The 12,809-nt window shown below is 39.0% G+C and overlaps 1 protein-coding gene across 20 annotated transcripts in view; it reads right to left on the bottom strand.

Annotated features, from left to right (window-relative positions):
• Positions 1-12,809, bottom strand: part of BBS9 (Bardet-Biedl syndrome 9) — a 438,558-nt gene that overhangs the window by 230,450 nt on the left and 195,299 nt on the right. For all 20 annotated transcript variants that reach the window (XR_016222612.1, XR_016222613.1, XM_008261624.5 and 17 more), the window contains one exon: positions 9,183-9,323. Coding sequence is in view for 18 of the 20 variants with exons in the window: in XM_008261624.5 (XP_008259846.2) it covers positions 9,183-9,323 (141 nt within the window). In the remaining 2 variants the exon portion in view is untranslated. The remainder of the gene's footprint in view (positions 1-9,182; positions 9,324-12,809) is intronic.

The raw sequence follows: 12,809 nt of genomic DNA, 5'->3' as shown, positions 1-12,809 counted from the left end.
AATAAAAACTGCATCTTTAGTAAACATTTACAGATTGTTTTTCTTAACATTACTCCTAAATAATGAGGAATAACAACTCATTACACAGTATATACACTGTATCAGGTATTACAAGTAAATTTAGAGATGATTTAAAGTAGATGAGAGGATGTATATAGGTTTGTGCAATTACTAGACCACTAGATTATGTAAGGGACTTGAGCATCCATAAAGCTGGGCATCTCTGAGGAGTACTGGAAGCAATATACCATGAATACAGAAGGATTATTATAAAAATCAAGAACAAAAATATCTTTACAAAAATTCCAAGTATTTAGAAAATACTTTTTTAATGATTTATTTATTTATTTGAAAGATAGAGTTACAGAGACGGAGGGAGACACACACACACACACACACACAGAGGGAGAGGGAGAGAGAGAGGGAGAGAGAGAGAGAGAGAGAGAGAGAGAGAGATCTGCCATCTGCTGGTTTACTCCCCAAATGACCACAACAGCCAGGGCTGGGCCAGGCCAAAGCCAGGAGCGGGGAGCTTCCTCCTGGTCTCCCATGTGGTGCAGGGGCCCAAGCACTTGGGCCATCCTCCGCTGCTTTCCCAGGCACAGAAGCAGGGAGCTGGATTGGAAGTGGAGCAGCAGAAACTCGAACTGCAGGCAGCAGTTTAACCCACTGTGCCACAGAGCTGATCCCTAGAATATATATCTAAATAACACTGGGGCCAAAAAAGAAATCAAAAGAGAAATTAAAAAGCATTTTAGACTGCATGAAAATGAAAACACAACATTTCATAATGTGCAGGATGCAGCTAATGGACTATATAAAAAGAAAATTTATAGTATTAACAGATTACATTAAAAAGAAACTAAAAAATGAAGAGCAAATTAAATCCAAATTAAGGAGAAGTAAAATTAAAGAAAATCAAAGAAATGTAAAATAAAAAGCAACAGAGAAAATAATAAAATGAAAACATGATTCTTTCCAATATTCAATAAAAGGAATAAACCTCTTGTAAACAGATCAGGAAGGCCGGCACCGTGGCTCCCTTGGCTAATCCTCCACCTGCAGCGCCAGCATCCCATATGGGCACTGAGTTCTAGTCCCGGCTGCCCTTCTTCCAGTCCAGCTCTCTGCATTGGCCTGGGAGTGCAGTGGAGGATGGCCCAAGTGCTTGGGCCCTGTACCTGCATGGGAGACCAGGAGGAAGCACCTGGCTCCTGGCTTCGGATCGGCCCAGTGCCAGCCAGAGCAGCCATTTGGGGGGTGAAGCAACGGAAGGAAGACCTTTCTCTCTGTCTCTCATTCTCACTGTCTAACTCTACCTTTCAAATAAATAAAAACTAAAAATAAAAAAAAATCAGGAGAGAAGACACAAATTACCAATATGAGTAATAAATGAGGTTTCATTACTAAAGATTCTAGAGACATTAAAAATATAATAAAGAGCTATTGTAAACAACCAATGGCAATGAACTCAACAACTTAAATGAAATGGACACAGTCTTTCAAAGACAAAAACTAAAAAGCTCACTCATGAAGAAACAGATAACCAGAATAGTCCCAAGTCTTAGGAAAAAATTAAATTTATGGTCTAAAAACTAGCCTTTAAGTAAAGAGAACTGTAAGCCCAGATCACTCACTGGTGAACCCTATTAAAATAAAAAAGAATAAAACTTCTACATACTCATCTAAAAAAATTGAGAAAGAAAATACTTCTCAACTCATTCCACAAACATCATTTTTTATGATACACCCTCACAATTATTGGGGAAATGAAGTACAGATTAATATCCCTGGTGAACATAGCTGTAAAAATTCTAAAGTCTACCCAGTTCAAGTCCTGGCTGCTTCACTTCCAGTCCAGCTCTCTGCTATGGCCTGGGAAAGCAAGATGGCCCAAGTCCTTGGGCCCCTGTACCCATGTGGGAGACCCGGAAGAAGCTCCTGGCTCCTGGTTTCAGATTGGTACAGCTCCGGCCATTGTGGCCAATTGGGGAGTGAACCAGCAGATGGAAGACCTCTCTCTCTCATTGCCTCTCCTTCTCTCTCTGTGTAACTCTGACTTTCAAACAAAATAAATAAATATTAAAAAAAGAAAACTACAAAACCTCACTGAAAGAAATGTACCAAGGCTTAAACATATGAAGGCATGTACTTTCATCTTAAACAATTGGAATAAGTAAAGCAAATTCTATTGTAACATCGTTAAGATCTCGGACCTGCATTGTGGCATCCCATTGCTGGCTGCTCTGCTTCTGATCCAGCTCCCTGCTCTTGTCCCTGGGAAAGCAGCAGACAATGGCTCAAGTACTTGGGCCCCTGCCATCCATATGGGAGACAGGATGGAGTTCCCCGCTCCTGGTTTTGGCCTGGCCCAGCCCTGGCTATGTGGCATTTGGGGAATAAACCAGTGGATGGAAGAGCTCTCTCTCTCTCTCGATCTCTCTCTCTCTCTCTCTGCCTCTGCCTCTCCTTCTCTGTAACTGTGATTTTCAAATACATAAAAAAATCTTTATTTTTAAAAAAAAGTCTCAATTATCTCCAAGTTGATCTAGAATCAATGCAAATCCAATCCCAATCAATCACAGCAGAAATTCTTTTCAATTGGCAAGTTAATTATAAGATTCATTTAATGGCCAGCGCCACGGCTCACTTGGCTAATCCTTCACATGCAGTGCCGGCACCCCGGGTTCTAGTCCCAGTTGGGACACTGGATTCTGTCCCGGTTGCTCCTCTTCCAGTCCAGCTCTCTGCTGTGGCCCAGGAAGGCAATGGAGGATGGCCCAAGTCCTTGGGCCCTGCACCCGCATGGGGGACCAGGAGGAAGCACCTGGCTCCTGGCTTCGGATTGGCGCAGCGCGCCGGCCGTAACGGCCATTTGGGGGTGAACCAACGGAAGGAAGACCTTTCTCTCTGTCTTTTCTCTCTCTCACTGTCTAACTCTGCCTGTCAAAAAAAAAAGAAAAAAAAACATTAAAAAAAGATTCATTTGAAAACACAGAGGACCTAGAATATTCAAAATAACTCTGAAAAACAAGAATACAGTTGAAGAAATTACATTACCTGAATTCAAGACTTATTACAGATTCACAGGTATGAAAATACTATGGTATTGCTACACAAAAATTTTGAGGGACAAAGACAATGCATCAATAGAACAAAATTTTTGAAAATTGATATTTATAAATATGATTTGATAATTTTCCACAAAGGTGCAAACACAATTCACAGAAAAGGATAGTCTTCCAAAACAATGCTATAATAGAAAATGATACACAAAAACATGAATTTTGTCCATATCACGTAATATATATACATATCAAAATGAGTAAAACAACTAAATATAAAATGTAAACCAAGAGAAAAACCTTGTAACTTTGGGTTTGGTAAAGATTTCTCAGATATAACATCCAAATAATGATGCATAGAGAGAAAAATTGATAAATTGGGCTTTATAAAAACTTAAGAACTTTCACTCTTCCAAAGACTCTGTTAAGAGAATGAAAATACATGCCACAGACTGGGAAAATATATTTAGAAATCATCTGTTAAAGTGAAGAAGACAGACAACAAAACATCACCTATCACATAATTCTAGTTTACAAAATCCTAGAAAATATGAACTAATCTATAAAGACAGGAAGCGGACAATGGTTGTCTGGGGATAGGAGATACTGGATTCCCAAGGGGCATGAGAAAACTTTTTTTGGATTATGGATATGTTCAAAATCCACACAGTGTAGATGGTTTCACAGGTATTTACAAAGAGCAAAATTTACCAAATTGTACCAGAAGAAAATATCAACATATATTTTACAATCAGAATAGAAAAGGCCATAGAAAGTCTAATATGAAATGCTGAAACCATAAAGAAAATAAATAATAAATTTTACTACCTAAAAATTCAAAACTGGGAGGACATTTATCCCAGATGTTGAAATGTTTTTTGTTTTGGTTTGGTTTGGTTTTTTGGTTGTTTTTTTTTTTTAAAGATTTTATTTATTTATTTGAAAGGCAGTTATAGAGAGGCAGAGGCAGAGAAAACCAGAGAGAGAGATCTTCCATCCACTGGTTCACTCCCCAAATGGCTGCAATGGCCGGAGCTGGACCGATCCGAAGTCAGGAGCCAGGAGCTTCCCCCAGGTCTCCCATGAGGGTACAGGGGCCCAAGGACTTGGGCCATCTTCTGCTGCTTTCCAAGGCCATAGCAGAGAGCTGGATTGGAAGTGGAGCAGCCTGGACATGAACCAGTGCCTAATGGGATGCTGGCAATGCAGGGGGAGGCCCAGCCCTCCAAGCCAAGGCACTGACCCCTTGAAATGATTTTAAGATATCCATGTCCCACATCATGGTACCTGAGTTCAGAACCCCACTTCCACTCCTGACTCCATCTTCCTACTAATGCAGACCCTGTGCAACAGTGTAGGCTCAAGTACTTGGGTCTGGCCACCAATGTGGGGGACGTAAATTGAGTTCTTGGCTCCAGTCTCAGCCAGCTAAGTTTGGCTGTTGCAGGCATTTGGGAAGTAAACTGGCTAGCAGGCATTCTCTACATCTATCTCCCTCTTATTTTCTCTGTGTCTCTGCCTCTCAGTAAGTAAATAAATATTTTAATAGAAATCCTTAAAATAGAACAGCGCCACGGCTCACTAGGCTAATCCTCTGCCTGTGGCGCCGGCACCCCAGGTTTTAGTCCCAGTCACGGCACCGGATTCTGTCCCGGTTGCCCCTCTTCCAGTCCAGCTCTCTGCTGTGGCCCAGGAAGGCAGTGGAGGATGGCCCAAGTGCTTGGGCCCTGCACCTGCATGGGAGACCAGGAGGAAGTACCTGGCTCCTGGCTTCAGATCGGCGCACCGCCGGCCAGAGCAACCATTTGGGGGGTGAACCAACAGAAGGAAGACCTTTCTGTCTCTCTCTCACTGCCTGTCAAAAAAAAAAAAAAAAAAAAGAAAGAAAGAAATCCTTAAAATACATAAACTATATGTTCACAGAAGAAATATAACTAGTTAATAAAAATAACAAAAATTCAACGGCTAACAAATAATTTAGAGGTGAAAATACAAAATGAGAAGTCAATTTTCACCTAGCAATGTCATAAACTTAAAAAGATCTAACAAATCCTACAGTTAACCTGGATATGAACCCTGATGTTAGGAGTGTAACTGAAAAAATTTTTCCAGAAGACAGTTTGTCATTGGAATACAGTTTTTAAATGTGCATATTTGTTAATTCAATCATTTGTCTTCAAAGCACTTCTCCTAAGAGAAACAGAAACGCATAAAAAACTGCAAGTACATGATATCCCTAAACATTGGAATATTATCTAATAATTAAAATACAAATAGATTGATAAGAAGAGATAGTCCCATATCTGGGTAACATAAAAGACTGCTATCAAATGACACATCTATTATTAACGTAAAAAGCTTTGTGTAAAGATACCAGGATGATGACAGAAGCACTGACAGCTAATTTAGCATTGATCCCAGCTCCCTTTTCCCTGGCCTTCCCACATCAGTTCTCGGCCCTGCACATGGCTAGAGGAAGGCACGTGACAAAATTGTCACTACCAAGACCTAAGAAGAAATTTCCTAGGACGTTTTTGGAAAAATGCTTTTCTGATAAAAGCTTTAGCTGTTACTACAGCTATCTCTTCCCCTACCTCCTGCCAGGTAGTTATAAAAGATGCCTAAAGCTGAACTAAATATCCTATTGCCATGGAACCAATTAGAAGACAGATTGCAAAGACAAAAGTGAGGTCTTTAACAACGGTCACAAAGCACTACAACAGGTTATAACGCCCATGTCCGGACTTCTCTTCATATGAGATACTATGTCTATATTGCTTAAGTCACTTTTAATCAGAAGCCCCCAAACAGCTGTTTGATGTATGTGTATATATACACACACAAATGTGAACAGTGAACAAGCATGTACACACACATGAACTTCCAAAAGTTCATGGAAAAGAGAACTAAAAGTTTATTTGACTGCCAAAATTTAAAACCCATAGTTTTTTTTGTATATGTACTTTCCACGAACTTTCTGGCTGTCTTGCATGTGCATAGATTTCAATTTTTTCAGCAAAATAAATTGATCTTTTTTATTTCCTTCTCCATGAATGTTTTCAAATGCACTCACATGCAAATAAATATTTTTAATATAGTCATTAAATATATTAAAATCTATTACACTTATAATATTCTACATTGGCACAGATTTAGATACTAGACATCTTCATTCAAACACTGTTGACAGGATTAACTGATAAGGCCCTCTAGAAAGCCAACTTGACATTAGTTTTGTTTTCTTGTTGTGTTTGAGAACAGACAGATGAAAAGACAATGCTCTGATCCACTGCTCCACTCTCCAAACAACAGACAGGGAGGCAAAATTAGGAGCTGGGAACCAATCCAGGTCTCCCACATGGGTGACAGGGACCTAATTACTTGAGCCATCACCGGCTGCCTCCCAGGGTCTGCACTACCACGTCGCTGGAATCAGGAGTTGGAGCTAGGGATTGAACCCAGGTACTCCAATGTGAAAGCCTTAAAAATATTCTTATCCTATAACACAGTCATTTCACTTTTAGATATGCATCAAAGAAATAATAAGCGTAGAGAAGTATTGTTACAAAGTTATTCATCACAGGTATGTTTATAATATAAGTAAACTAAAAACAATATAAATATCTAAAGGTATAATACGGGTCAGATGATAATATAGTCTACATTTATGATAGAATACTATATAATCATTTAAAATATAATAAACACATAATGATGAAAACCCAAAGTCTTTGGGGATATAAATGCTTAGAAAAATGCTTTTAAAAAGATTAGGAAAAAAGTAATAAAATATAAGTTGATATTGTTGAATGATAGAATTACTGGTAACTTTAATTTTTTCCTTTTGGTTATCCATATTTTCTAAACTTCACATTTTTTCACAATAAGAAAAAGCTATTTTGAATATAGCTATATTTGTTCACAAAAAAGAACTGGATTAAACAAATAGAAGAGCCAAAGATTACAAGTTATTTTATTTCTTCTCTGTGAAGCTCTTTAATTTACTTCTTTCAACTGAAAGTAGACATAGAAGATTTATAATGAAAATGTCAACATTTCAAAGGCATACATGTGATAAGAATGAAATGAAACTTATTTTAAACAGTTATATGATTCTAGTATGTTCAATATGAACACAAATCCAGGAATTAAAAAAAAAAAAACATGATATATCACATATATTGTATCTTGGGAGAACTTGTGAAAATTGTCACTGAGCCTCATTTACAGATCAGGATTAAATACACATATAAGCAGTAGATATCTGTGACATCAAAACAATTGACCTCCACAGCAGGAGGAAGATGAACGCACAATCTATGCTTTCCTTACTACTTACTGTCCAATTCATATTTTACAGACTGACTCTCTGGTCAAAGACATATGTTTTTATTCAATCTCTAATTAGGTTTTACCCATCTACAAAGAAGATCAACTTCTAAGAGGTCAAGTGCTTAAATACTTTCCAAAGTCACCAATAAACTCAGTGTTCAACATAATTCCAATTATTTTCACAGAGCAGTATAAGAGACACACAGAGCTAAATTTATGCAAGATATTACAAAGGTAGTAATCTTCTCTACCTTTAATAATCAAAATGTGTTACAAGAAAATTGGCTACAGAAGAAAGGAAGAAAAGGGAAGAAAACAGAAGGAAAGGAATCAACAGGTTAAAAAAATTCCTAACGATTTATATATGTATGTATCTTAACTCAATTCAAACTTAAGGGAATAGTTGTAATAAGTGGCATTTGATTTGGCATATGTTTTCAACAGTTACATTTAAATAAAGCATTTCAAATTAATGAACAATAAGTTTTCTAACTTAAAGTAGTTAATAACTCAAAACTTGACTTACCACAAGTTTATTTTTTTAAATTTCATTTTATTTTTGTTAAAGATTTATTTATTTACTTATTTATTTGAAAGTCAGAGTTACACAAAGAGAGGAGAGGCAGAGAGAGAGAGAGGCCTTCCATCCGCTTTACACAAAGAGAGGAGAGGCAGAGAGAGAAAGAGGCCTTCCATCCGCTGGTTCACTCCCCAATTGGCCACAACAGCAGGAATTGCACCCATCTGAAGCCAGGAGCAAGGAGCTTCTTCTGGGTCTCCCACGCAGGTGCAGGGGCCCAAGGACTTGGGCCATCTTCTACTGCTTTCCCAGGCCATAGCAGGGAGCTGGATAGGAAGTGGAGCAGCCAGGACTCGAACTGGCACCCATATGGGATGCCAGTGCTTCAGGCCAGGGCGTTAACCTGCTGTGCCACAGCGCCATCCCAACTGCAATTTTCTAAATCTTGTGGGCAATACTCATTGTGTTCTAAATCCTATCCATTAATGGAACGGTCAGGATACATCTCACAGCCAATGGTGCTGATTTTTAACAAATGATTTAAAAGACTGGTTTAATCTGAGATTTTTTTTTTCCTTTAGTGCCATCCCGCCACCAAGAAACGTAATAGATGTGACACAGTGGAAACTTTGGTTACTAAAGACCAATCAAAACCTCTCTATTCTCTAAGTCAATCAAAAGAAAACGGACACCTGGAGAAAGTGACCATCACAAATTACTCTCGGCGTTCACTGTGGTGCTCTACATACTCTGAGCTACAAACTGAACACAAACCCTTTCCAACTGCATAGATGGCAGAACCACAAAGAGCACAGATTTATGGGATTACTTTGTAGGGGCATGAGAATATACTTTTAAAAGATACATCTCCAGAAGACTACATTAAAGATGAATAATAAATATTTATATACTTAGAAAAGGGATATATCCAAAAACCTACAATAAAGATGCTAATAAATATTTACATTCCAAGCCAAAAGAGTCCAGTCTATAAAGAAACATTTGATGTTTTATTTCTGAACACTGAAGCAAAATAATGATTATAATAATTTTAATCAAACCTTTAAAAGTACAGCGTGTTCTTTGTTGATATAAGTTATTTGCCTTTGAAGAGGCAAACAAGAAGGAAAAAATTCTTGAGGCATTTTTATATTCTTACATAACAATTATCTGATAATTACCCTATCATTACCCGCTGATGAAGGATTCCGTTCTAAATTCTTAGCATTCCAGATGTTACAGGGAGGTTCCCGCAGAAGTCCTACCTGGGAAGAGACTGAGAAGACTGACTGGAGCTTTGTTGGTATCAATAGTTAGTTTGTGGCTTGCAGTTTTTGAAGGCTGACCCGGAAGGCAGATTAACTTCAGGGGAAGTCTAAATTTACACTGGATAACACGAGGAATGCCTGAAATAAAAGAGAGAAACACAGATTCATAAATTTGACAAAGAAAAAGTTGTACTACTGATAGTCTCAGTAACAAAATATCTTAGATTGCAAATTTTTCACCTTCCCATTTCATGTAGCATAAACGAAATTAACTATAAAGTATTATCATAATTCATACTTTTTACTACTGTTAAAAAGTATAAGGCAAAAATAAAATCTTAAAAGGAGCGTGAGCATGAAGCCTATCTTTAATGGTAGCATATTTTTTTAAATCACCACACTTGAACTCCATAGAGAACGCTATAGTCCCTTACTTAAAATTAGTTAACTAAGACCTGCAAAGCCCTAACCCTAACCCAAGACTGCCAGCTAAAATGAGCCGGAATACAAAGTTCTATCACTAACACTCTCTATGATCACATCTAGAAATTTCTCTACCTATAAATATTTTAAATTTTTGGCAGTTTTTACTTACTGGGGATACAAATTTTGTTAATACTTTTCAATCAAGCGTGAGGAAGCAGAATTCGCTCTACTGAAGTTCTAGTAAAGCCCATTTCCATTGTACACAATGTATTAAGATCACTTGCACATGAACTGAATTGTTCTCCAGTCATTCAATTTTACAAATGACTGTAAGTCACACTTGGAATGGTTCACCTAGTCATTTACTTATCAAAGCTTTTCAACAATCATGCACACATATTAAAATAGATAATACACAAATAAAAATGAAGAAGTTTACATCAGAATTTTTAAAGTTTTTAAAATTATCCCCTTCAATATTTTTACATAGACTGAAACCAAAGCAAATTGGGCTTTCTATTATAAATCTATTTGAGGAGCTCTACAACCTTAGTTTTCTCTCCTTTTATTCTAGGTTTATGTTCCTGAGTCAGATGAATTTAAAAGGTAATATACAGCCAGCACCGTGGCTCACTAGGCTAATCCTCTGCCTGCGGCGCTGGCACATCGGATTCTAATCCCAGCCAGGGCGCCGGATTCTGTCCCAGTTGCTCCTCTTCCAGGCCAGCTCTCTGCTGTGGCCCAGGAAGGCAGTGGAGGATGGCCCAGGTCCTTGGGCCCTGCACCCTCATGGGAGACCAGGAGAAGCACCTGGCTCCTGGCTTCGGATTAGCACGGTGCGCTGGCCACAGCACACCAGCCGCAGCGGCCATTGCGGGGTGAACCAATGGAAAAGGAAGACCTTTCTCTCTGTCTCTCTCTCTCTCTCACTGTCCACTCTGTCAAAAAAAAAAAAAAAAAAAAAAAGGTAATATACAGAATCCTTCACACACTGCTGAAGATAAGTGAAAATTCAAAATGGCCTATCTACTTAATGATTCCACATACAAATGCCTTTATTTCTTTACAGTGGAGCCAGCAAACAGCATAAAATTCAGAGATGATGATTCTCAAGCAGGAGTCCTAGAACTGGCCATCTATTTTGTTCATGTGAACTGGGGTTGTGTGACTTTCTCCACATGCAAGCTGGAGTACACCTTTCAGGACTAGACTACCTACCACCAGGACACTGAGAGATCATCAGTAGTGGCAAGCACATTGACATATGAGGTCAATTAAATACTTTTTCAGGAAATTGCAAGCATATTTGTCATTCTCTTCAACATAATCTATTACCCATCAAATTTTACCTAGTTCATTTTTGTTCATAACCCACAGATGTTAAACTCACTTCTGAAATCCTGGATGCAAATTATTACCAGTGTCTTTTCAAAAAAGTCCCTGACATTTTATTTCCCATTTATTACTTCTAGACATTCTGTGAGATTTTTAGAGGCATGTGTACTTGTACTTTACAATGATGAAATGTTTTAACTCAAAATATTATGGTAACACGATCTAAGATATTACCAAAACCACAATGATCAGGATCACCACAAAAAAGATAGAATTGAAGAGCAGTACATTTTGTAACTTTAAGGAAATTTTCTATATATTATATAGTTATATATTATATAGTTATTCTATATATTATATAGTTATATCTATTATATAGTTATTCTATATACTCCCAAATTATACAAATATACCTAGTGAATATATTTCTGCATTAATAAAAAAGTTACAGCTTCAATTAATAGATACTATCTGGAAGAACAAGGAAACTGAAGCCTTTTTCATTTTCTTAATTTTTAATTTTAATTTATTTTCATTTTATTTGAGAGGCAGAGATCAATCTTTCATGCTTGGGGCCGGCACTGTGGAGCAGCAGGTTAATGCCCTGGCCTGAAGCGCCAGCATCCCATATGGACGCCAGTTCAAGACCTGGCTGCTCCACTTCCAATCCAGCTCTCTACTACGGCCTGGGAGAACAGTAGAAGATGGCCCAAGTCCTTGGGCCCTGCATCCATGTGAAAGGACCTGGAGGAAGGTCCTGGCTCCTGACTTCAAATTGGACCAGCTCTGGCTGTTGTGGCCAGTTGGGGAATGAACCAGCGGATGGAAGACCTCTCTCTCCCTCTCTCTCTCTGCCTCTCCTTCTCTCTGTGTGTAACTATGACTTTCAAATAAATAAATAAATCTTTAAAAAATTTTTTTTAAATCTTCCATGCACCGGCGCCGCAGCTCACTAGGCTAATCCTCTGGTTGCGGCGCCGGCACACCGGGTTCTAGTCCAGGTCGGGGCACCGGATTCTGTCCCGGTTGCCCCTCTTCCAGGCCAGCTCTCTGCTGTGGCCAGGGAAGGCAGTGGAGGATGGCTCAAGCGCTTGGGCCCTGCACCCCATGGGAGACCAGGAGAAGTACCTGGCTCCTGCCATTGGATCTGCGCAGTGCGCCGGCTGCAGCGCACCGGCCACGGCGGCCATTGGAGGGTGAACCAACAGCAAAAAGGAAGACCTTTCTCTCTGTCTCTCTCTCTCACTGTCCACTCTGCCTGTCAAAAAAAAAAAAAAAAATCTTCCATGCTACTGTTCTGCTAGTTCACTTCCCAAATGCCTACAGCAGAAAGAGCTGGGCCAGGCTGAAGCCCAGAGCCCAGAACTCATTCCAGGTCTCCCATGGGGATGGCAAGGGCCCAAGTACTTAAGTCATCACCTGCTGCCTCCTTAGGGTGTGAATTAGCAAGAAGCTGGACCTAAGTGAAGTGGCCAGGACTGGGATCCGGCACCCCAGTGAGTGCCCAGTGATGACTCTAACTGCTGCACTACCACCCACTCCATCTTCAATTTTTTAATTAAAAATGTATCAAAAAAAAACCTGCTTTATCTGACAATTCTACCTTTGCCCAAAAAAAGGAGATATCTTCTAAATACTTTCAACCAAATTCTGAGCTAATTGGTCAAACAAAAAATTGACTGTAAATGTTCTAAAACTAGAATACGAAAGCTGTGGCCTCTGCTTCACTTGGAGCAGGTGCTTCACTGACTTCACATTGAAAAATAAAGTAAACGTGGTCAACAACACTGGCTTCCTGAAGAGCCCAACGGTGAAGGAACTGGTGGTGTATTTAAGCTTTCAGAAATCAAAGCAATTGGACTG

The sequence above is a fragment of the Oryctolagus cuniculus genome, chromosome 16, assembly GCF_051225735.1.
Source record: "Oryctolagus cuniculus isolate XC-2025 breed Fujian yellow rabbit chromosome 16, ASM5122573v1, whole genome shotgun sequence".
Classification (NCBI taxonomy): Eukaryota; Metazoa; Chordata; class Mammalia; order Lagomorpha; family Leporidae; genus Oryctolagus; species Oryctolagus cuniculus.
Note: the sequence above shows the minus strand (reverse complement) of the source record. Positions and strands in the feature narration are given on the sequence as shown.